The following is a 24,038-nucleotide window of genomic DNA, read 5'->3' on the forward strand; positions in this document are numbered from 1 at the left end:
TATTGCAGTGGGTGAGAATGCTGGGGTTTGCTTAATAAATAGTGAGTTGTGAAACACTTTTGGAAGATTTCTGTTAGAAAGGAGGAGGGAACTGAAATACAAACTTCAAGGATATTTTTAGCAGCTGGTAAAAGATTGTCATTTTTCTGCCAGCCTGTGTGCTCTTTTTTTTTTTTTTAATTCCCAATCAAAAACCACACTATGAAATGAAAGCTATTTTTTCTTTTTTTTTTTTTTTTTCCCTGAGAGTTTAAAAATTAATTGCCTTTTGTACAGAAGGAGATCAAGCCAAACCTTCCTAAACTTACACAAGAAACATCATCCCTGGAATTCTAGATAAAATCAACTGTCAGGCAGATACTTGACCCAGATAGGTTGAAGAACCTCAGAAAATTAAGTCTTTTATTTCACCTAAGTTTTTTTTGGGTCACATTTTGTCAGTGCACCTGAAACAAAAGCTGAGTTTAAGTGGCTTCAGTGGCTCCCACTTTCCTTTGGTGCTGAATTGCACCCCCCACGCTCTCCTGCAGTTGTTCCGGTGAAAATCTCTGTGTGACCACGTAGAGAACCACACAGGGGAACTGATCTGCATTTAAATATAACTTTTTAAAATAAATCAATTTATTTTTAACATATTCGTTCCTGACTCAAGTTCAATCACAACTATATGTGTAGTCTTGGTGCCTCTGAGGGAGTAGCAGGGGAGGGTGCAGGAATTTGGCATGGGAGAAGTTGCTGATGCTGGGATCTCTTCACTTTCTGCTTGTAAACAGAAAAAAAATTCATGTTTTCCATCACATTGAAAATTATCCAGCCTGTGTGCAGGAGATCCAAAACATCTGCCCCACATCCATCCCAGGCTGCTTCCAGGCCTGATGCTGTTGACTTTATTCATTAACAACAGCGTGGTGGGATGTTGGGTGGCACCAGGCTGGGAGGGATGATTGGCTGGAAGGCAGCGGTGCCAGGCACAGCAGCAATTCCACCAAGACAAGTGTGAAGTCCTGCATGTGGCACAGGATAACCCTGTGCAGCAGTCTGGGTTGGCAGCCAAGGAGAGGAAAAGCGGCTTTGCAGAAAATGTCTCCTGGTGAGTAAGGAGCTGAAGAGGAGCCTGTGTGCCCTCACAGCCAGGGAAGGCTGGCTGCCTGCCTGAGGAACGGCATTTGGAGCTCAAGATCCACTCTGGGGATCTCCAGGCCAAGAAAGACTTTGACAAGCTTGAGCAAGAGCAGCTGAGGCCATCAAGATGATGTGTGAGGAGAGGCTGAGACAGCTTGGTTTAAAATCTTGGAGAAAAGAAGGGGATAGGTGGATTATCCAGGGCCAGACCCTTCTCAGATGTGGGTTGAGAAGGGGCGAGAGGTAATGGATGAGTTACAGGAAGGGAGATTCTCACAGGGTGGAAGGAGGAGATTCTTCACAAAAGGTGGAGGAAGGACCTGGGGAAGTTGTACTCTGTCTTATCTGCTGATATTCACTACTGGGCTGTACAAGCCACCAGAATCTTACTCTAAAATAGCTCTGAAGTCACTTTCAACCTAATTTATTCTCCAGTTCTTCAAGATGACTCCAGGTGACAGAGCAGTAATGCTGCCCTAGGTCAGGATGGCTTCTCACTCCCCTGTCTGATGGTGATGCTGCTTCAGATTAGGTCCAGCTGCTCCTCTCTCCAGACTGGATTTTCCTGGGTTCTTGCCTTGCTGACAGCAGGACTCCTGTCCCCAGAGGTGTCTGCCCTCCAGTTCACCTTGCCACCTAATTCTGCCAAATTGGCTCCTGCAGGTGGGGTCAGCTACAGAAAAGGCTCAGGAGGTTTTTGTGGCAGATACCTTGAATTGCCAGTGTCTTTGGGGGCTGTGGGGCTTGCAGGGAGTTTACTCCAGGTGCTGAGGAAGGTGTGCTCATGAACCACCCCTGCGCTCCAGTGCAGCTTGGGAGGGCTCCTCAAAGATTCCTGAAATTTGCCAGGCAGGTGGAGAAACACGCAGGAGCTGCTTCAAAGCTCTGTAAATGGCAGGTGAGGCGCTGTTCTCCTCCTTTGAAGGACTCCTGTGCCTGTGGCTGCTTCCTCCTCACTGCTGGGGGTCACCTCTGTCACACAGCCCCAGAGACTGGGGCCACCATGTCCCTGCTTTGTGCTCCTGCCACCCTGAACGGGGCTGTGAGGAGGAGATGACAGATTTCTGATCCCCTCTTGCCTCCAGACTGTAATGAAAAGAGCAATACTGAGAGAGAGAGAGACCTTGCAAAACTCTGCCTTTAGTTCTTGGGAATAAAGCTTGTTTCTACTTTGAGTTTTCCAGCAGCAGATGCAACCTTGTATGGCTTTTATTCACTCCTTTCTCATGGGTTTAGTTCTCCAGCTCCTGATTTTTAGGTGTTCAACTGTCTACATGAGAGAGCAGGAATAAAGGATGAAAAGAGGAAAAAATAATTAAAAAAAAAAAGAACTATGAAAGAGAATAATAGCATTGGAAGTCTGGGAAACCCCACTGGGGGTTTAGTGAGAAGGTTAAAACACAGAACAAACAAGAAATAAGTGGTGTGAGAGAAGCAGACGCTGAGGAGGTACTTTGGTAACAGCTGAGTTTAAGCTGTAATGAGAAAAAATGACAAAAGCAGAGAGGAGAAATACAAGAGAAAAAATTGGTTTGTGTATTAAAGTAATTAATTAAGGTAATGAATGGAGTCTTTAAAATGGAGCCTTTCCTTGCTGTTTCTGGGATGGCATGTGTGTTTTGTTCAGTTGTTGGACTAGGTTTTATGCTTTTTACTGTCAGCTTCTTCCTAGATCTTTGAAAATAAATTATCACATTAACATTTGGATACTTTTAGTACATTGCATTACTTTGATTTGTGCCATAGCCCTTTCCAAGGGGCTGACAGATGTCTGTAGTGCTTGATTTTTTGTGACTGGTGCAACTTGCTTTTCCCATTCCTGGATTTGTGACAGGAGTTTGGTTTATAGGACTTCCAGAGCTCACACAGTAGCCACCCTGGCTGTGTTGGGAATATTTTACTGCTCCTGTTGTCCTGGTGTGAGGTTTATTCCTCTTCATGGGTCTGTTAAAGCCTGCCTGGCCTGTGTGGCTGGGACTGAACTGTGTTTTGAGATCAGCTGGGATGGGTGACCTCTGTGAGAAAGTGCTTGCAGTCCTTGTATCCCTGTTAGGTGATGCTTCTTGTGTAGTTTAGAACTTTACTGTTGTTTTCAGAATTGTATGGAAGCACCGTGGCCAAAACTGTCAAAAAATAAGCTCTGTGTTTTATTTGACAATAAAAGCTAACAATAAAATATTCACCCAAGTCAACAAATTTAAGAAAGCTTTTCTAAAGCTTCTGTGTTTTGGAAAGCAGGCTGGTGTAATAGAATAACTGCAAAATAATGATTTGCTAAAGAGACTAATGAGCTCAGTTTTCGAGCAGCATTAATCCCGTGTTTAGCTCGGGATTTCCTGCGTGTGCAGCCCTGCAGTCACTGGGCTGTCCCAGCAGGGTGAAAAACGAGCTCTGGAGGGCTGGGATGGAGCTCTGGGCCCGTGGCAGTGAATAATTGCAGAATAGAAGCTCATTGACTAAAGCCTGGTTTACATGGGGCTGAGGCTCTGTAGTAAACAGTTTGGATTACTGGGAAGTGACGGATGCTTTTGATTCATATAATTCTTTGGCTAAATCTTGTTAAAAGGAGCTGCATTCTAGAGAAAGGAGAAGTGGTTTTGGAGGCACTGTGGAGAGGAACTTGGTGCATTTTTTTGGGTTTTGGTGTGCTGAGAGTATTTTAGTACTTATGTGACTAAGTGGATATTTATTTTGCCATAATGTGTGTTTGATTAGATTACATCAGCTATAAATACTGGAAGCTCTGAAGCATCTATTTCACTGTCTGTCTCTAATCTTGGCTTTTGAGGAACATTTAATGTCTTGTTGTGGTTACAATTAATCTGCGTGTGTTTTAGCAATTAGTGTTTATGTGCAGCCAATTCTGGCGACTGTCAATCAGCAGCTGTACAGGCTCTGAAAAGGAATGCAAAGCACCAGGTGATTCCCTGCCTGCCTGGTTATTTGGGAATGCAGTTTTGTGGGCAAACACCCTTTTCTGGCCTGAGTTATGTGCTGTGATTCCCCATGCAGGCAGTGGGACAGTGGTGTTATTGTGGCTTTGATGTGGTGAAGCTCTGTTACCTTACCAGTTTAATGGGCTAAAGTTTCATTTGATTCCTTCACCACTTTTTGTAACAGCTGCTGGTTTTTACTGTCTTGTAGTTTTCCTTTATGTAGGCATGCTGGCTTGTTTTTAAAAAACCTTCATTATCATCTAGAGAAGTGGATATCCTGTGATCCCCTAACGGTGGGATGACAAAATACATAAAAATTCAAAGCATTTCAATTCTTCTGCTTGGCTAAGATTTAATAAAACTGATAATATGAAATTATACAAGCAAAACACAGATGGAGGAGGGAAAATGGCTTGTTTTAAACAGGGAGCATCTCTGGTAGTTCACATTTATGAACTTCCTACTGTGTTTGTAGCCCCCAGCCTTGGGCATTCCCTGCCTCTCCGGGGTGTGGGAGCACTCTGCCTATGATTGCTTTTCCCTTCTTGTTTGCTTTGAGGCTGTTTGTTTTTTAAAGGAACAACTTTAGCAGTAGGATGTACTGGCAGAACAGTGCAGCTCAGTTAAACCAATCTGAACATGTTGTGGAATCTGATGTGCCCTGAGCTGGGACTGGGAAATTTGCTGGCTGCTCCTGGCTCTGCAGCCTGGGCACCTTGAGCCAGTCCCCACGTCTTCCTCTGGCAGCCACCACCTGTGAAATGGAGATAAAAATAATGATCTTCCTTCAGCTGTTTTCCAGGTTACAGGAGGTGGGCAGGGTACCAATGTCCTCATTAGCATTTTTTAATAAGGCTCTGCAGATTAATGCCTTGCCCTGGTTTGAAGTTGTGGAAACCAAGGGCTGGTTTGTCCCCATCTGCCTCCTCCCTTCTCCTGAGCTTCTATGCAGGAGTGAGTTTATTGCAGTGCTGTGTGTGGACAACTCCTGAATTCCTTGCCCCGAAGAGTGCAAAGTGAATTTATAGAAGCAGCAGGTATTAATTTTGTAAGTGTCCTACCACTGGTTTGAGCTCTAATAGTTCCCTCTTGCATTAAGTAGATTTAAATCTCTTTTAAACTAGGAGGCAATAAAATATTCAGGATCTGCAAAACAGCTTCTTTCTCCACCTGATAGCTCATTATCTGTGCCTTCTCTTTGGATATGGATAGGAGAAATGCCACAAAGGCATAAGTTTGTTGGGAAGCTTCAACTCCATTTGCCAGGTGCTCAGCTGGGCTTTGAGTGTGTCAGCTGTGTTTGCTGCTGCAGATTGTGGAGTAGGTAATTGCAATTTGTTTTATGCACCTTTAAATGGGCTAACAGCCCTTTTTGTGTGTAAATTTTTGTTGTTTCATGTGAAGAATAGAGAGCAGTCTGAGAGTCATTTTCCTTTACACAAAAATACATAAATTATTTAAGCTGATAAGAGAGTCAAAGTTCAAACAAAGGAGGCTCTTCAGTTAGACCTCCCAAAAACACAAAAACAAACTGTGTTTATGCAGAAAGGAGTTTACTTTATCATAGCTTTTTTTGTTTTGTTTGGGTTCAGTAATTGATGTATTTGTTACTAATATGTTATATTTTTATACAGTTTCTTTGTAGTTACATGTTGTAAAGTGGCTGATACATAATTTTTTTTAACTGTTACACTTTGGTATAAAACCCATCCTGTGATATATGCTGGGAACCAATGGTTGCTGTGTATTTTTCAGAAAGTGACCCCAGGGTTTTATACCCATCACCCCACTATTAGAAGCTGTTTATTACTGGGTTTCTCAAAACCTTCATCATGGGGAAGAAACAAAGAGTGAAAATTTGGGCTAAGTGGAGTGTTAACTTTGGGAGAAAACACAACTTAAACCTTTGAATGTCATTTCAGTACTGTCAAACTATCCTGAAATCTTAGTTTAAGATAAATAAATAATCTTATCCAGGCTGTGGGTAGAATACACATCCTCTGCCCTGTCTTCATAGTGTGTGGTGCAGAACTGAAGCCCAGGAGGTGAGGCAGGAGGGAAGGGGCTGGAAAAACAGAACTCCAGGTGTGGGGCAGGAAAAGGATTCAGTAATTGATATATTTGTTACTAATGTGTTATATTTTTATGCAGTTTCTTTATAGTTACATGTTGTAAAGTGGCTGATCAGTTTGGGGTTTCTTATCTGTAACATTTCTGTATAAAACCCATCCTGTGATATGTGCTGGCAACCAATTGAAAAGGGGGCTGAGGGCAGGAAAAGGGTCCAGTAATTGATATATTTGTTACTTATGTGTTATATTTGTATACAGTTTCTTTATAGTTACATGTTAAAAAGTGGCTGATCAGTTTGAGTTTTTTTAACTGTAACATTTCTGTTTAAAACCCATCCTGTGATATATGCTGGGAACCAATGGGAAAGGGGGCTGAGGGCAGGAAAATTGGGATGAGGGCAGGAAAAGGGGGATGGGGGCAGGAAAAAGGGGTGAGGGCAGGAGAAGGGGGATGAGAGCAGGAAAAGGGGGATCGGGGCAGGAAAAGTGGGATGCGGGCAGGAAAAGGGGGCGGAGAGGAGGAAAAGGGGGTAAGAGCAGGAAAAGGGGGATGTGGGCAGGAAAATGGGGATGTGGGCAGGAAAATGGGGATGAGAGCAGGAAAAGGGGATGAGGGCAGGAAAAGGGGGGTGAGGGCAGGAAAAGGGGATGAGGGCAGGAAAAGGGGGGTGAGGGCAGGAAAAGGGGATGAGGGCAGGAAAAGGGGGGTGAGGGCAGGAAAAGGGGGGTGAGGGCAGGAAAAGGGGATGAGGGCAGGAAAAGGGGGGTGAGGGCAGGAAAAGGGGGGTGAGGGCAGGAAAAGGGGGGTGAGGGCAGGAAAAGGGGATGAGGGCAGGAAAAGGGGGTGAGGGCAGGAAAAGGGGATGAGGGCAGGAAAAGGGGGGTGAGGGCAGGAAAAGGGGGTGAGGGCAGGAAAAGGGGGATGAGGGCAGGAAAAGGGGGTGAGGGCAGCCCTCCCGGTGAGCAGCAAAGCCAGCAGAATCTCGCTGCGTTCCTGGCTGCGCTGCTGCCCCGCGGTGGGGCCGGCGCCGCTCCCGCAGTCCCCCCGTGTCTCTGACCGCCTCTCCCCCGCTGCAGGCGCCGATGCGGCCGGGACGGAGCCCAGCAGCTCGGACAGCCGGGTGGAGCGGCCGGAGCCCTACGGCAGCGTGGAGGAGGCGCTGCTGGCGGGGGAGCCCAGCTACATCCCGCAGCCCCTGACTCCGGACAAGGAGGACGCGCTGCAGGCCGCCACTGTCGCCAACCTGCGCGCGGCTCTGATGAGCAAGAACAGCTTGCTGTCGCTGAAAGCCGACATGCTGAGCGAGGACAGCTCGCTGCTCTTCGAGTACCTCCCCAAAGGCACCCACTCGCTCTCCCGTAAGTTCTTCTTCTATTTTTTTATATATATTTTTTATTTTTTTAGCGTTGCTTTAAGGGAAATCTTTAGTGAGAAGAAAATAGAGGTCACCGCCTCGTTTGTTGCTGCTGGTTTAAGTCCTGCTTAATCCCACTTTCCGTAAAATATGGAAACTTTAGTCTGATGTTGATCCAGCTTTGTTGTTAACTGCTGAAGTCATAGAAGAAAATATACAGCCTGTAGTGCTTGCCCTCAAATTTCTATTTTGCTCATTTGCACAATTGTGCTTACAAACAAAATATAAAGTATTTGAGTCTTTATGGGAAAGGTTTTGAATCCAAACTTGATTGATGTTGAACAGCTTGAAGGTTGCTCCTGTGTTTGTGGGAACAATTGAGATGTTGTTGACTGCATGATCTTTACTTCTTGCAGTTTAATTTTAGACCTGCAAGTAGTGAGCAGCTATTGATTTTGTTATACTTGCACCTGGAAATGAATGTTTTCCTACTGGTGATCTGTTGGAGACAGCTGATGGGAACCATTAGGAGTGGACAGCTATTTTTCAGCATATTTTTGATTTTCTTCATTGCAGCCTGATTCTCTAGTGCATAAAGACAGAAATTATTAGTGCTCTATTTTAGTAATGCTCTGAGAAGATACATCATTTGTGAAATAGAATAGAGCAAGCAACAGTTTTCTGAGTACTACATGTTAATTTCCAGAAGAAAAGGTTTGTCTTTATCTATGCTGAGAAAACTGACCAAGTAAATAGAATGAAAGGTCACTTAGGGATACCTATTATTCTATTTTCTTTTCGTTTCCTCAATGGGGAAAGATAGATTACTTCAATGGTCATAGAATTAGAGAATGAATCACAGAATTGCAGAATGCTTTGGGTTGGAAGGGACTTTGAAAATCATCTTTTTCCAGCCCCTTGCCATGGACAGGGACACTTTCCACCAGACCAGGCTGCTTCCAGCCCCATCCAAGTGCCCAGCTGACCCCTGGAGTTGTGTGACAAAGGGAAATAATTGCATAATGCACTGTCAGACTTGGTGTCTCTTTTCACTTCTCATGTCTGAGCAATGGGATTGTTTTTTTAAAAATCCAAAAGCCTTGAAGTTTCTGTACCTTATTCTGTAGCTTAAATGTTTATGGGGTATGGCTGGTGCAGTGTTCTGGTTTCTTTCATAGTAACTCACTTCCCAAAGGATCTCCTGTTAAATCAGATTTAGAGGGTTCAGACTGAGCTCCAGGGTTGAAAATCCCTCAGTTGCAGGGGAGCAGCACGGATGTGGCTCAGTTCAGTGGCAGGGTGCCCTGGGCTGGCACAGGGAGGGGTGGGAGCTTGGGTCACTGTGTGACCGTGGGTGATGGATGCACCACGGCTTCGGGTCTGTGGCTCCTGACAGGTGAAATCAGCAATTTCATCTTGTGTCTTGATAAATTGGAATAATGACAGGGCTGCCCTCTATCCATCATCCTTCTCCTCGTTGGAGGATTTTAGGTTATAACTAAGAACGGAAGCACCACTTGACATAAAGATAAATGTGTATGAAGCAGTCATAAATCCAGGTTAAAAATTAGAGATTGCCCAACCACCTGAGAAGCAGAGCTTGGGGATGGGCATGGTGTAGGCAGGGGACAGCTGGGTTTAAAATAAAGCTTGATGCATTTAGAAAAGGGGGTAGTTGATATCCCACTAAGGGGGGCCATGGCCCAGAGGTCCTGTCCAGTCTGTATTTAAGGTCCTTTTTTTCCAGTCTTCTCGCTATTACTTGAATTTCATTCAGCTGAGCTTCAATTATCTCATCTTTATGGAAGCAGAGTGAAATGCCCAAGTCAAAAGGAACACTCCCTGCTTGGTCTGTAGCTCTCACAGCAGCCGGGGATGTGGCTGTGGCCTGGTAAGAGGATTTTTATAGAAGCCCCGAGTTAAGAGACGTATTTTTCTTTCATCTTATTCAGATTCACAGGTATCAATTTATTTTAATCGCTTGAAAAAGATCTTGTGATATAAGATTCCCTTTTAAGTGGTCATTACTGAATACAACAGAACATCAAGTTTGATGAGAATTTTCGGTGTATAAAATGACAGTGAAGCAAGTGGTAGGAAGATTGTGGAGATGTAAAAGCACAGTCTAGGTTGGTGCTGGCTTTGTAGGTGTTTTTGACATTTTTCTTCAAAAACAATTTGAGGATGTTGAGTCATTTTAAGTCCTGTGTTATATTTAAAAAAAAAAAAAAAAAAAAAAGGAGGAGTGAGTAGGTAGGAGCACAGTGAAAAAGCCTGAATTTAACAAGACAACCAAACCCAGCAGTTTTCATCTGTCTTGGTTTGAAAAGAAATGCACTAATTTCAGGGATTATGAGTGATCAGTCTCTCTGACTGTAAAGAAGTGAAGTGTTTTTTAATCTTGGCTGCTATCACTGGATTATCTTCTCTTAGAAAGCACTGCAGTACATAACTGCCTGAAGGAGCAGTATTCAGGTTTTGTTTTGATTTTTTTTTCCCTGAAGGATAAAAGACTTAATGGAGGTGGGCAGATGCAAAGAGGGTGTTAAACATGTTTAAAATTTGGATGAGCCATTTCTAAAGGGGATATTATTCTCCAGGTTAATGCACACATTAAAAGTTTTCACTTGCTCTTCCACATAATTCTTCCTGTTTTAGAAATTAGAGGATATCCCAAGGTTTTCGTTTTACTACGTGTTCTTTTTAACTAATTCATTATCTGATCATATGAGGTATGAACTTGACATTCTGCTGGTGGAAAATCAAGCCCAGAATGTGTGTGTGGGGGTGTTGTATCACTATGGTGAATTTCTGAAGCTAACCAGTTCAAACTCATTTAAAATCAGAAGGGAAAATTGAAATACCTTGCCATTTGGGTAGCACAGTTGCCAGATAACCTGCAGCTGAAGGGCTCTGAGAGTTTGATGTTCATGATGTGTGATCAAGATTGACGTTGTTCATATGCTGCTCAGAAACCTGGAACACGCAGATTTTGCAGAAAAAAATGTGTGAGTTATTCATGGGTAACACTGAGGCTGTCTGGGGAGCTCTTGGTTACTGAACCTGCCTGGTTGTTGCTGGGGATGCCTTTCAGATAAGATATCATGAGAATTTTCCTGGTCTTGCCATGTTTTCCTGGTTTGTCTCCAAAAGCAGGTGATTGTTGTGTGATTTCCACTCTGCTCTGCAGAGCTCCTGGGTTTAATAACGTGTCTTATTTCATTTATGAGCCTGAACTTTGGTAGCATTGTTCCACATGGTTACATCACACAGCCAGAAGTCTCAAAGGCTTCAGTTGAATGTTTTGAGATGATTTTGCCAAGTATAATCAAGAGAATGAGAATTTTAATTTTCGTCAGAAAATGAGGTGGTTAGCTTGCATCCTTGTTTTGTCATTTAAAAAAAAAGAAATTTTTCAGATTGTTGTAGGGGGACAACTCCCTTAAGGGTGACTTCCACATTTCAGAATAGCACATTTGAAGGCTTTTTTATATGTCTAAGTTTGGCTTTTCCTGTTTACCCTGTGGCATCTGAAACTGTTTATAGAAGCAATTCCTATGAAGCTTCCAGTCCAAGTGATTACGTGGTGCACAGAGCCCTTTTCTTTTGGGCAAACCAGCTAATAGGTTATTTTTAGTTAGTGGTTCATTGGAGCCAATAATTTATCCTTGCACTGAATGTTAAGAAATACATTTTACACAGTGGTCAACTTTCCCAGGAAGAAGTTAAAGGTATTCAGTTTGGTGTGGAATTTTCATACATGGTAAAAGAAGATTTAGGGGAGAATGGATGCAATTTTAAATGAGATGTAATAATTTTGCCTTTCTCTTTTCCACAATATTTTACTGTCCAGCTGTCTCAAGAATTCTGTATTCACACGAATATTGCTAAACCCTTGCTTCATTTTCTGCGTGCAGAGCTGACTGAAGGAAAGTGGTTTTGATTTCTGATTTAGAAGTTAAAATACTTTTGCTTAAAATTCATTTTAGTACAAGTTTAAGAGGGAAAAGGGTTTCTCACAGTACAAGTCAGAATGGACATGAATCTGTGTTCTTGTGTACAAAGTGTGGGTCATTGATGTGGGTTTCTCTCTTCTTGTGTTACTTGCACTTGTTGAAACCAAATAAATACTGATTATTGTTTGAAAACTCACCTTTGTTGTCTTGTACATCTTTGTGTGTTTGTATACCTTGGATGATAGTTTATTGCTTCTGTGTGCTTTATTTCATTGCCTGTTCATTAGCCTTAGCTTTTGCTTTAATGCAGAGGTTTTTTTGGAACCTGTGAAACTCTGGGAAGGTGCTAATAAAGAATTCATCAAGCCAGGCCCCACTGGTTTATCTTTACTGTGTGCTAAAATACCATTAGTTCAAGGAATTGTAACCCAGAGATGCCCTTGGGGCAGTTTGAATCGGTTTGGGATGTTCAGGGGTAAAGAAAAAAGATCCTGTGTCTTTGTAGGCAGGAATTCTGCTATGGACCTGTAGAGCTGGATTCCTGGTAATAGTTTCTAACAGGAAATACTGATAAATTCCTTTTTCCCCCTGATTTTTTTCCTATCTTGAATTTTTGGCATTTTGTTGTCCTGCATTAAAATGACAACAGCAGCAGATGAGCAGCACCTGAAGGAAACCTTGGAGCATTGTTATCCCAGCTGAGCAGCATTAACTCAGCTGGGAAAGAGATCAATCTGCCATCAAAGCAGAGGAAAGCAAATCAAACATCCAGCTTGTGGCACAGGAGCAGAATTTCCTTTGATAGCTGATAAAAAAAGTAAGGTTTGGGATTGTTCATATTTTGAAATTTGGTGTGATTTCACTTGATTGCTTTGTTGTCCCCCAGATCACAGCGCATTGTATTCGGACACAGTGTAAACTGTGACTTGTTGTTTGTAGCTGCATTAAAAAGTGGGGTTTTTATATCCCTGAAGGCTTCCATCAGACTCTTTTTTGCTGGAAATGGAAAAGCCTTTAGGGCATAGAGTGCTTTAAATATGAATTTGTTTATTTTATGCCATATTTGCTTCTGGTTTTGCCGCCTTGCATTTCGAAAAGAACAATGTGCTCAGTATGTCATTCCAATATTCAGTCAAGGCATGTGCTAAAGTTTGTACTATAATTTATAATGTACAGTGATATTGATGACACAGTCTTTATTTGTATTTAGCTTTGCCATTGATCCTCAGGGTAATTTCTGGAATATTGTTTTCCATTTGGCTGTTGCTACAGTGTAGGTGAGGGCAGACACAGCAAGTCTTCCTTTTGAATTATGGGAGATTTTTAGACTGTAATGACTGTCAGGTATAATCGAACAGTTTTGTACAAATATTTGAGCCTCCATCCTTGCTAAATAGAGAGTGGCAGGAATCCTTTATTCCATCTTTTGTAAAGCACTTTGAGATCAAGTACTGACAGCCTGATATTAAATAAACCACCACGGACAGATCTTGAGATCTGAACCTGTGACATAAACTTTCAAGAAAGTTAGTGGAATGAAGCTTGATATTTCCTTAAAGGTGGAAGTATATGTGCTCAGAATGATGCTTCTCCAAGAGAAATGTGGATATTTGTGCTGCACTGTGCTCCTTTCTCCCGACGGACTCTGTAGTGACCGAGCCCTGCGACGTCACTCCAGTACACGCAGACATTTGGGTGGGGAGGCTGGTTTAAAAAAAAACAACCAACCCATCAAGCAGCAAGACAAAAGGCTGGCATCCCTGTCCTGCTGCATTCCCTCCCGCTGACAGAAGATGAGCTGCGAGTGCTGGGGCGCTGCCTCTGCGAGGCCGTTTGCAAAGCCACCAGCTGGTGCTCGTTCTCGTGGGTGAGATTCGTTTCCTGTGTTCCCCAGGGCCTGGCACCAGCTCGAATCCCTCAAGGGGTGAAAGTGATGGCAAAGTGGAAGCACCATCTCCCCCGCTGCCTTCAGCACACCTTGCCACTCAGAGCCCCACCAGGATCTGCTCTTCTGGTGAAATGTCACCAGAAACTGGGATAAAAGGAGAGGTGCCTTCCTCAACCCAGGTAAGATTGAGGGGGTGAAAGGGGGAAATACAAAGAATTTGAAATGCAAAAGTGTCTGTTTGATCAAATCCTCCCCAGTTAGGAGTATTTTGAAAGATCTAATACCTTATACTTTAATCTGTGAGCTTTTTTTGAAAAAATACAGGTTGTTTTAAAACTAGAAGTCTATTGAGGGTCAGGACTGATGCTGTCACAGTTTTAGTCTTTTTGTCTTACCTCAACAGAACTTCTGTTCAAAAACCTCTGGGATTTTTTAAAATTTGAATGCCCTTTTTATTGTAAATCCCTTCATTTGCACAACATTGCACACTAGCATGTAATAATGCCATGAGACCTCAGCTACCCATTGCTCACTTCTGGTGTTGGGCATTTGGGTTTCTTGTAACTGTCTAAATTCAGACAGAACTGGGCTGGCTCTCTCTATTACAGAAGTTTGACCTAAAATCCATAGCTTTCTGCAGCATTTCTTGTTGTTAATATTTTTGAATGATACTCGATTAAACAAATGGGTGGAAAACAGATTTTGCTTTGCCATCCCCGTAGAGCAAAGTGAGCTGGTCTGCACAGACCTGCCGGGGCTGCAGCACGCCTCTGCCTCACACAGGGCTGCCATCTGCCACACGCTGGCATATCGCAAAGGATTTATAAGAAAAAAAAGATAAAATCAGCTTTTATTTAGAATTTGGATCAGCAGTGCCAGAGGGCATTGCAGAAGGGGAGCTATGCAGAAGGTGTTTGTGTTCTACAGGCTCTTCTGTGTGGAAAGGAAAAGTACCTGTGGAGGGCTAAGGGAGAATTTTCCAGTTCTGTTGTATCAGCTAAAAATATCCTGTCCAGCATTTCCCACTGGCCTGAGTGGGAGCTATGGGTGCTTAGTGAGACTGGAAATTGAGTAGTTATCCAAGACTTAAACAGAGATGTTGATTACTGTCTTCAAAACACCAAATGATAGGGTGTTTTGAGGCAAGATAAAGGCCCAGTTCACTGCTCTGGCAGTGAAAGCTTTGTACAGGCACTTTGAGCTGTCAGGTCAAACGACTGAGCCTCCCTTGGAGACGGGATGGAGGCAGTGATGGGAGTCAGAGCTCTGCCTATGGGACAGCTTCTTGCCAATGCCTGCCCTAACTTCCCTGTGCTTTTCCTTTCCAGGCAGCCTTTGACAGATGGCTGGCACTTTGGCAGTTTGATAACTCTGACTCAGGTAAGCAGAGAGAAAAATGCACCTTTAAACTGTCCTTATTTTATACCAGAAGAGGCTGATCCGTGCGTGTGTACCCGTGGTCCTGTTTCAGATTCCAGTTTCCCAAGATCTGAAGACACAGACGTCACCTCTGACGGGATCTTCCCGGACTCAGCCCTGGCCAAGAGGCTGACCTGTGGCTTCTGCAGGAGGGTGTTCCAGCATGCTGAGGAGCTGCAGGAGCACATCCATGAGCACGCCTTCTCCACGCTGCTCAACTGCTCCCAGCCCGGCCTCACCGCCGGCCAGCTCGGCCGCTTCCAGTGCTCCAAGTGCCCCGCCAGCTTCACCCTGAAGTCCAACATGGAGCGCCATGAGAAGACCATCCACTGCCACTGTAAGAAGATGCAGTGTCCTCACTGTGCCAAGCTGTTTCGGGACAAGACAGACTTGAAGCGGCACCTTCTGTCCGTGCACTCGAGCGGGTGCGCCTTGCTCTGTCTCTGCTGTGGGAAGGGCTTCGGCACCCAGAAGAGCCTCAGTGGCCACCTGAAAATGTGTTCCCTGGGCTCTGCCCACCTGGCTGGGCTGGAGCTTTTGGACAGTGTAGGCCCAAGCCAGGATCCTGAGGATGCATAGCTGCTGTTGTTGTTGTATACAAGACGCTTCCTTGAACTAGGAAAATCAAATTGTGCCGTGGTTCTCGTGCTGCAAATAAATGTTCCACAGGTGTAATTTCATAGAGTGACTCCCCAAAGCTGATTAGTTGGTACTGTGCTGGTTCCAGATGCTGTGTCATTGCAGCCTTGTGGCAATTTTTGTGCAAAGATAACTTTTTTGAGGTCCATAGAACAGGCACTTCAGCTGTTTTATTGGAGTGCTCATTCTGTGTTCTGACACTGCCTTGAACTGCCTTATCAGTTGATCTCAAAGTGCTTTATAAAAGAAATGGGGATGTTTTCCTCCAATTCCTCTGGAAAATAGCATCCTTCAGGTTGTTGGAAGTGCTAGCAATAGAATTAATAATAGAATTCAGTTCTGAGTTCTGCTCTAGTGCTCTGTCCATTAGACTATTTGGGCATTCCAGGGGTTTTCACTGTGAACTTAGGAGCTGTGCAAGCACAGGGTTGCTGTTTGTAAAGTGGTTTTCTATTTCTTTCAAAGGAGCAAAATACACTGCTTGTTCATATGTCCAGTAGGGTATGTTACTTGGGCTTGAAAGTTGTTGCAAGGCTTGCATCTTTTATTGATACTGTATTTCAGTACTTTCAGGGCTTTTTTTGAATAACATGCTGGAGTTTGGCTGTGGTTTGCAGGGATTCTGTACATTTTTGTGACTCTTTTGGTTTATACACTGTAATTAAGTTAGCCAGGCTGAGTGTGGTGGTGTTGAAACAGAGGTAGGAGGCTTCACATAAATTTAATTGTAACTTGGGGTGTGCACACAGAATCAGTAATGGCTGCTCCTGGTGGGTAGAAATCTGTAATTCTTGTTTCGTTCTATGAAATTCACTTATTTTTTAAAAAAATTAAATACTTCTGTGTCTATTGCTATATATTTACATACAAAACCAGATTATGGTAACTGTGAAATGAAAGTAGCATAATTAAGAGCAGTGCTTCCCAGCTGCTCTGTGTGCAGCACAGCTTGTCAGCATGTGGGGTTTCTTTCCTCGGTGTGAGAGACAGCTGAGGAGAAAAAAACCCCAACTTCCACAAATGTTCTCTGGAGTTCTTCAGGGAAGTTCTTTCTCATTATACTGTTGCATCTCAGGGGAACAAAATTGAGAAATAGTTGTGCACAATGTGGACTTAGTGAGGAGCTTCTTCCCCAGCCCTTTCCTGTGGAAAGGTGAATGAGAGCCCACCAGAACCTGATGGACTTGGATTTGTGGAGGAGGAACAGCAGCTCTGCTCCACCTGATCCTGTTGGGAGCTGGAGCTTCAGGGACACAGCTCCGTGCCGCACCAGGGCTGGGAAGCTGGAGTTTCCCTGCTTGGCTTAGCTCTTACCCTTCATTTGATCACTCTGCAGTCAGAAGTGAGGATAAGTTCCCATGTAATCACTGTAGTACTCTTTAATCATTTGGGTTTAGATGTTATGCTTTTTGCAAAGTCAGGTTTGTTTTTTCCGCTCTCGTTCCCGTTGACATCTTTGGCAAGGGAGATCTCGGCTGTCTGGGAGTGTGTGCAGCTTTTAGTGTCAGCTTCCCTTGTGACAGATGTCAGAGTAATTGCCTCATGATTTATTTTGCTCTTAAATAATCAGCTAGTGAGAAAGGAGAAAGCTGAGCCAGAAAACAAAGTTGTAACCCGATGAATCTTATCTGGAAATTTGGGAGCAGCAGGGAAGGATTTGTCTGACTTGGGAAGGGAAGATGCCAGCAAAAGCCATTTCAGCAAACTTAAAAAACTTTCATTACATAATAATAGTTAATGAGGTTTCATGTTTGCTGATTTTTCTTGTATTTTAGAATTTAATTCAACAGAGAATTCTTTTTCTGCTGTCTCTAACAGAGGTTTTAGTATTTTCCTTGGCCTGTGCATCAGAGTGCTTCCTGACTTCAGCACTGGGAATTTCCAGTGCTTCCCCTCAGGATCAGGACTAGGTTTTTTAAATTGTTAGAACTGAAAGGTATAACAGGGCAGAGCTTTATTGGGTTTTTGTAGGACAGGTGTTAGAAGCAGGATTTTACTGTTAGGAAATGGCATGGGAAGTGATGGGAGGTGTGTGTCTGACAGTTAAATTGCACCTTCCTATTTATAACCTTAAATATAAAGGGGGTTTAATGGACAAGAATTCTCCTGAAGTTTGTGAGCTCTTTCTAATAACCCAAAGAATGTAGTATTTCAGTGATTATTTACTGGATGACAGTTTACAGAGTTACTCCAGAGCAGCCCCATCAGGCATCACTAGTCCATTTCCTTCACTCTCAGGGATGTAGGAGCCTGTGTCCTTTAACAGCCTCAGTAAAATAAGTTACTTGAGATGACAATACCAAAGATTTTTTCCCAAGCATTATTGTGTTGGGTTTAAAAACACACATTTCCATAAATGTTTTAGTGGCATTATGGACACAGATTTTTACTGTGTCACTGTTTCTATTTCCTTCTCCATTTCTTGGTGCTGTGTCCAGGAGCTCTTTACCCATGGTGCTGCTCTTTATCACCTTGATGATCATGTTAAAGATGATTTCTTAGGATCTTAATGCTGCTACACTTAATGCTGCTGTAAAATATTGTCATTTATACAAAGGATCATTCTCATACCAAAGCTGGTATTTGTGCATTAAATAGATTTACTGTGGGAGCATATATTTTACAGGACTGTGAAAATGTTAATGCTGCAATATGCAATTTTTTTCTGGCCATGCTGCTGTTTTTGAGGTGTTTCTTTTTGTAGAAACCAGAACTAAATATGTGGCTATTTGGTGCAAAAATAGTTTTCAATAAAACTATAGCAGCAAACAGTGCTCTGTGAGTATTTTTAAATACAGAAGCTGAAAATATTGGTTTTGAGTGCTTTAAGCCGAATGCAGGCGTGAGGGATCTTGGACAGAGTCAGGCACAGGCTGTTGGGAATCCAGGGATGTGTTGGAAGCAGGTGGCTGGGGAGGAGCCTGCTGGGGTGCAGCTCATGCTCCCAGCCTGGGGTGTTGCTTTTTCAGCTTTGCAGCAGCTCAGCCCTGAAGGGAAGGGAGAGGTGAGCAGGAAACAGGGGCAGGTACTGAGGGAACAGCAGGATCAGCTACAACCCAGTGATGGAGGAATAGGGGATTCCTGGGTTTCTCTCCTTTTTCTTCATGCTCCCAGGATCTGGTTGCTGTCAGGATGTGCAGTCAGTGTTTCCCAGTGTCTCTGCAGTGCGTGTGGTGTGGAGCAGGACTGGAGGAAGGAGGGTTTGTGTCCCCTCTTGCCTCCCCATGCTCAGTTTACAGCTTGCTCACCTTGTCTACTCTCCATAGTGACAAGGTTGTTTCAAGTGTGTGTGTCAGCTGTCACCAAAATCAAGTGGTTACAAAATCAGACTGGAAATGAATTTATAATAAATAGCTTTGTGTGATAAAATTGAGCCTGCTGTAGGAAAACGTGAGCTCCTTGCCTCTGAGTGTATAGATGAGGGAGTGTCAGACCCTAGGAGAAAATTTTTAAAAAATTAATTTTCCTGTAATAAAAGACAAAGAATTTTCATATTCTAGTTGTTAAAAAAATGTAAGAAAGTCTCCTCCATAGACTGTTTCCTTTACCAGGAGCCATTTACAAATACATAAATTACAGTGATTAACCAGACCTTGCTTTTTTTTTTTCCCCCTCCTTGCTATGTAAATATATTGCTCTGAGAAATAACAATAATTAGGAGAAAAGTGGGTGAAAATTAACACACTAACAGGAAGCAATAGAATGAAGGAGAAGCAGGGGAAATCATCTCCTCGTGGTCAGTCACTTCCAAACTTGTAGTGGGTAGGTGGTGCCCTCAGGGAGCAGCAATATTCAGTTTTTTCACCTGCTGTATTTTGTGTGTGGCACCATCACTGGACAATGTAGAGAATGGTGGTTGGAACTGTTCTGTTTCCTCTGGGCCATCCTCTGCCTCTGCTTGTTCACCAAAGTGCTCCTGGGGTGTGTGATGATGTTCTGGCATCACCCCATAAATAACACTGGCACTGTTTGGGTGCCACCTTTGTGGACTTCTGTTCCTCTGCTTCTTCCAGAAGTAATACTGTTAGCATTTTGGATCTTGATATTCAGGATAACCCTTCATAATAAATCAGAACTCTAGCAGGTTGGCAGCCCTCTTCATTTTCCCTTTAGCAAGCAGTGTGTGTAACAGGCTGTTGCTAAATGTTTGTGTGTCAACTTGTGCAAAAGCTGCTGTGATGGAGGGACTCAATTTCTTAGTAGTATTTTCCTTGGCCTGTGCATTTAATAATATATGGGTTCTAATACAGTATAAGGATTAAAAATATGTAGATGGTTAAGGGGTAAGAGTGTGACTTCACAGTGAACTCATTTAATAGTGAAATAGTCAACGAGAAGATTGTTTTGAGACGTTCTGAGATTAATCTGTGTGTTCTGCTTTCTCTCTTGCAGTCAACGAGTTCACAGTCATCAGGAAGAAGTTCAAGTGCCCATACTGCAGCTTTTCTGCCATGCACCAGTGCATCCTGAAGAGACACATGAGGTCCCACACGGGGGAGAGGCCCTATCCCTGCGAGATCTGTGGCAAGAAGTTCACCCGCCGCGAGCACATGAAGCGCCACACCTTGGTAAGGGCAGTGCTGGCCATCAGCCCTTCTCTTCAGGGCAAAGACAGCAGGAGCTCGCCTCTTTTAGTCTGGGTTTTGTTTGCCACTCAGGGCTCATCTGAAGGCTTCTCTTGTATCTTTTTCCCCTGCCTTTCCAAGGCCTCGTGGCTGGCTGCCTGTTCATCCTCCTCTCGTTCTCCAAGCTCAGCTAGGAGCTTTCCAAGGTTTTGGGTGGATATTAGAAAAAATTCTTCACTGAAAGGGTTGTTCAGCCCTGGCACAGGCTGCCCAGGACATTAGGGGAGTCACCATCCCTGGAAGGGTTTAACAAACATGTAAATGTGGCTTCTGGGGACATGATTTAGTGGCGGACTTGGCAGTGCTGGAGGAACAATTGGACTTGATCTTAGAAGCCTTTCCCAATTTAAGAATTCTGTAATTCTATGACTTGGTGCAGAAAACTTTAAAACACATTGCTCAGCAAGAACTTGAGGCAAAGCTACTCTGTTCTGGCCATGCTTAGTTATCAAAAATGCTGTTAGACCTTGTTAAAGAGGCTGTGAGGCTGGTGCTGGTGTCTGGCTCTTCACGGCTTCTTCAGAAACAGGATTTTAAGCTGAACTTTGATTATTTTCCTTTTCAGGGTAGAAATGATTTGCCATCCTAAAGAGGTTCTCAAAGCTTGATGTGGCAGAGCAGGTGGTTTCTAGGCAGTAATTCCAGCGGCAGATCTGGCTCACCTCAGATGATGCTCCAGGAGATCCTGGAGCCCTGTGTGACAATTTTCCACAGTGCTCCATCATCTCCTTCCCTCCTTTGCTGCTCCCATGTCTGTTTGGATGAGTGCCCAGCCCTCTGCCTGGGCACTGCCTGCTCCCTGACATGTCCCTTCCTTCTTCTCTTGGGGTGCTGGAGTCTGGGAGCAGATCCCAGTGTGAGCTCAGTCCTGCTGCAAGCACCCAGCAGGATTTGAGATCTGGTCCTGGTTTTGCAGCAGGGAACACCTTGTCATGCCAGCTGGTTGCCTCCAGCATTTTATTTCTGAGAACTTTCCCTTTTTTAATTTTTTTTCATAAGTTTAGGATGTTGTCAGCATATTTCCCCTTCTCTACCTTGAAATATTGGCATTTAATCAGTTAGACTATCATCTTTCTAATGACACTGTCCAATACTGAGGGCCAAATCCTGTTTCTGTGCTTAATACTAATTTGGCTGTAAAGGGAATGAGATTAATTTCTGTTCAGTTGCATCCAGGAATATGGCTCACTTTGAATCTGCTGACTGAACTGTCAGCACTGGAAAAGAGGGAGAGAGGTGATTTTAGTTTTTTGGAGTTTTTTAGCAGAAATGCAGCCTGCTGTAGTGGAAGATGTCCCTGCCCATGGCAGGGGGTCAGAACTAGATCAACTTTAAGGCCCCTTCCAACCCAAACCATTCTGTGATAATTGCAAATTGGTTTAGTACCTGTTTTATAATTTCTTTTTTAGATGGCTCTTTTAGCCCTTATTCTGCACCCCTGACCACCTTCTGTTCTCCTATTCAGCTTTTGATGCCTGAAAATCATTCTTGTGCAAGTTGAAAGTGAGTGATACCTATAGATCCTGCTGGATGACTCTGAGCAGCCCTGTCCAACTGCTTTAAAAAAAGAAATAACATTTAATGCCTTTGCTTGATGCAGTAGAAGAACGTCATGGGGACTGGCTCGGGGCAGGGGAACCTGCAGCCAGCGCGTATCAGAGGCACTCCCAGGCTTTGAACACGGCTGGGACTGGTGCAACACAGAGCCTGAGCCAGTGTCCTGCAGCAGTGAGGGCTGAGGGGCTGCAGTGGGTCAATTTGTCCTCTTCCCAAAGAGCTGCAGCTCAGCTGAGTATTCCAGAGTGCAGAGTCAGGTGCTGAGAGCTGGTGAGCCCCTGCTGAGGCAGGAGCAGGGAGCAGGCATCCAGGCAGCTGCTTTAAAATAAAAGGAAGGACTTTAATCAGCAAAAGCTTTCCCACAGGCTTTTGTGAGCATGAAAGGAAGAAACGAGTTAAAAAGGATTAGGGACTGGTGATATGTACCCGAGGCTCTGGTGGCTGCTGGGCTGCTGAGAACAACCCCAGACTGCTGGCACTGGATCCTTGTGTGCTCCTACACCACTTCCTAAACTTTCTCCTGAGGATCAGTGCATGGAGTGCCTGTGCTGTCCCCGTGTGGTGTTAATCTATAAAAGAATAAAGAAAAAATATAGACAAGAAAAAGACATATTTATAATACATACTGGGCAGCCCTGAAGCAGTCAGGCAGTTGGAGTAAAAGATTGTCATGGGTCCCTTCCTACTAAACTTTTCTACATATTGATAAAACCAATATGTATCTTACATGTAGATATATAAGTGAAAGTACCCAATGAGGCTCCTTGTGGTGAAGTTTGGGAATTCACTGCCCTGGTTTCATTTGGCAGAGGAGCAGGTGGATGGTTTGAACAAGCTCCTTGCCTTTCATGCAGGGCAAAAGGGACAAATCTGGCTAGGGACAGATTTCACCTTTAAACAGGTGTTCTGTGCTTCTCAAAGTATGCAGTTTTCACATTGAATAGTGCAGTTTGGCTCTGGAAGTGAATTCTTTTATCCTGCAGAGCATTTTTCTTGCTTCCTTTACTGGCCATGTGTTCTGTGATAGTTTCATATGCCCAGGATTCTTGCAGCATGAGTTATGGAAGAAGAACATTTTTGTCAAACCAAAGTAGTCAGAAATAAGGTTTCAGAGCATTCAGATGCATTTTTGGGAGATACAGGAGAAATTCCAAGTACTCCTGTTCTTTGGTTCTGGACAGCAGGGGGATCAGGAGGGAGACCACTAAATCACCGTGACATTAACATTGGTTTGATCAGGGTTGTTCTTCTCTGAACAGAACTGGTGCTTGTGGATTGTTTCTTTATTTCTTTTTAACATTTTCCTCTTGTACGAGTTGAAAGTGAGTGATGCCTATAGATCCTGCTGGATGACTCTGGGCAGCCCTGTCCAACTGCTTTTAAAAAAGTACTAAAATTTAATGCCTTTGCTTGATGCAGTAGAAGAATGTAACAGGGACTGGCTCAGGGCAGGGGAGTGCATAGATGGTGGGTGTGACACAACTATTGCACCCCAGAAGAACAGATGGAAAAAGGAAGAAAAAAAATTATGGTAAAAGTTTGTCTCAGACTTATGAGTGTGATGATAAGCAGGCAGTCCCAAAGGATTTTCCATTGTGTGTCATCACTGCAGGATTGAATTAATTGTGGTGGGTTTGAGCTCATGGTGGAAGCCAGTTGTGAGTTCAGGTAGAAATTGTGGATTTGCAAGAACAGGAGCAGGTCCCATCCCATCTCTGTTGGCGCTCACCTCTGTGGTCTTTCTTCCTCTCCAGGTCCACAGCAAAGATAAGAAATACGTCTGCAAGGTTTGCAACCGGGTGTTCATGTCAGCAGCCAGCGTGGGGATCAAGCACGGCTCGCGCCGGCACGGCGTCTGCGCCGACTGCTCCGGCCGCGGCATGGCCGCGCACCTGGACCACAACGGGGCCGAGGGCTCCCCCGAGGAGTGCTACCCCGGGGAGGGGCCCTACATGGAGGATCCCGAGGACATCAAGGTGGAAGGAGACGAGGAGATGGCAGACGACGACGACATCAAGTGGAAGGATGACGTGGGGATGTCACAGGATGATGTGATTTTAGATGATGACAAAGATGTCGACTCCCCGCAGGAGCAGGACAACTCTGGGGAGAACGACAAGGATTTTACCTGGATTTCTTAGGGATTGTTTTTTGTTCGGTTTTCTTTTTTTTTGTTTCGCTCTGTTGTTTGTAGGGGGAGGGAGGGTAGGGAGGAAGGAGTATGTTGGAAAAACTAAGTAGCCTTGTTGTCGTCCATGTGTGCAAAATAACTCTTGTGTTTTCTAAACAAGTCCTTCTCTGTTCCACTCAGACACTGTCTTAGCAGGGTCGCTTCCAGCGGCACGACTGACTTCGCCTTCCCCCTTTTCCCTTTCCCTTTTCCCCCTGTGCCCCCCTGCCCATGGCCTCCCCTTCAGCCAAGCCAGCCAGGCTGCCCAGGAGGGAGGTGGAGTCTCTGCAGGTGTGGGG

General features: G+C 44.1%; 1 protein-coding gene across 2 annotated transcripts in view; it reads left to right on the forward strand.

Moving 5' to 3' along the window:
• Nucleotides 1-23,734, forward strand: part of ZBTB46 (zinc finger and BTB domain containing 46) — a 39,639-nt gene extending 15,905 nt beyond the window's left edge. Inside the window, exons 3-8 of one of the 2 annotated variants that reach the window (XM_054274388.1) lie at nt 7,208-7,489; nt 13,336-13,508; nt 14,658-14,709; nt 14,801-15,085; nt 19,780-19,955; nt 23,324-23,734. In XM_054274388.1, the coding sequence (XP_054130363.1) occupies nt 7,208-7,489; nt 13,336-13,508; nt 14,658-14,709; nt 14,801-15,085; nt 19,780-19,955; nt 23,324-23,710 (1,355 nt within the window). In that variant the 3' untranslated portion in view covers nt 23,711-23,734. The remainder of the gene's footprint in view (nt 1-7,207; nt 7,490-13,335; nt 13,509-14,657; nt 14,710-14,800; nt 15,086-19,779; nt 19,956-23,323) is intronic. The other variant, XM_054274389.1, reaches the window with a different exon arrangement.
• The last annotated feature ends 304 nt before the right edge of the window (nt 23,735-24,038 follow it).

The sequence above is a fragment of the Melozone crissalis genome, unplaced genomic scaffold, assembly GCF_028551555.1.
Source record: "Melozone crissalis strain CALT ecotype California unplaced genomic scaffold, PUWL_Pcris_2 ptg000017l_1, whole genome shotgun sequence".
NCBI classification, from domain to species: domain Eukaryota; kingdom Metazoa; phylum Chordata; class Aves; order Passeriformes; family Passerellidae; genus Melozone; species Melozone crissalis.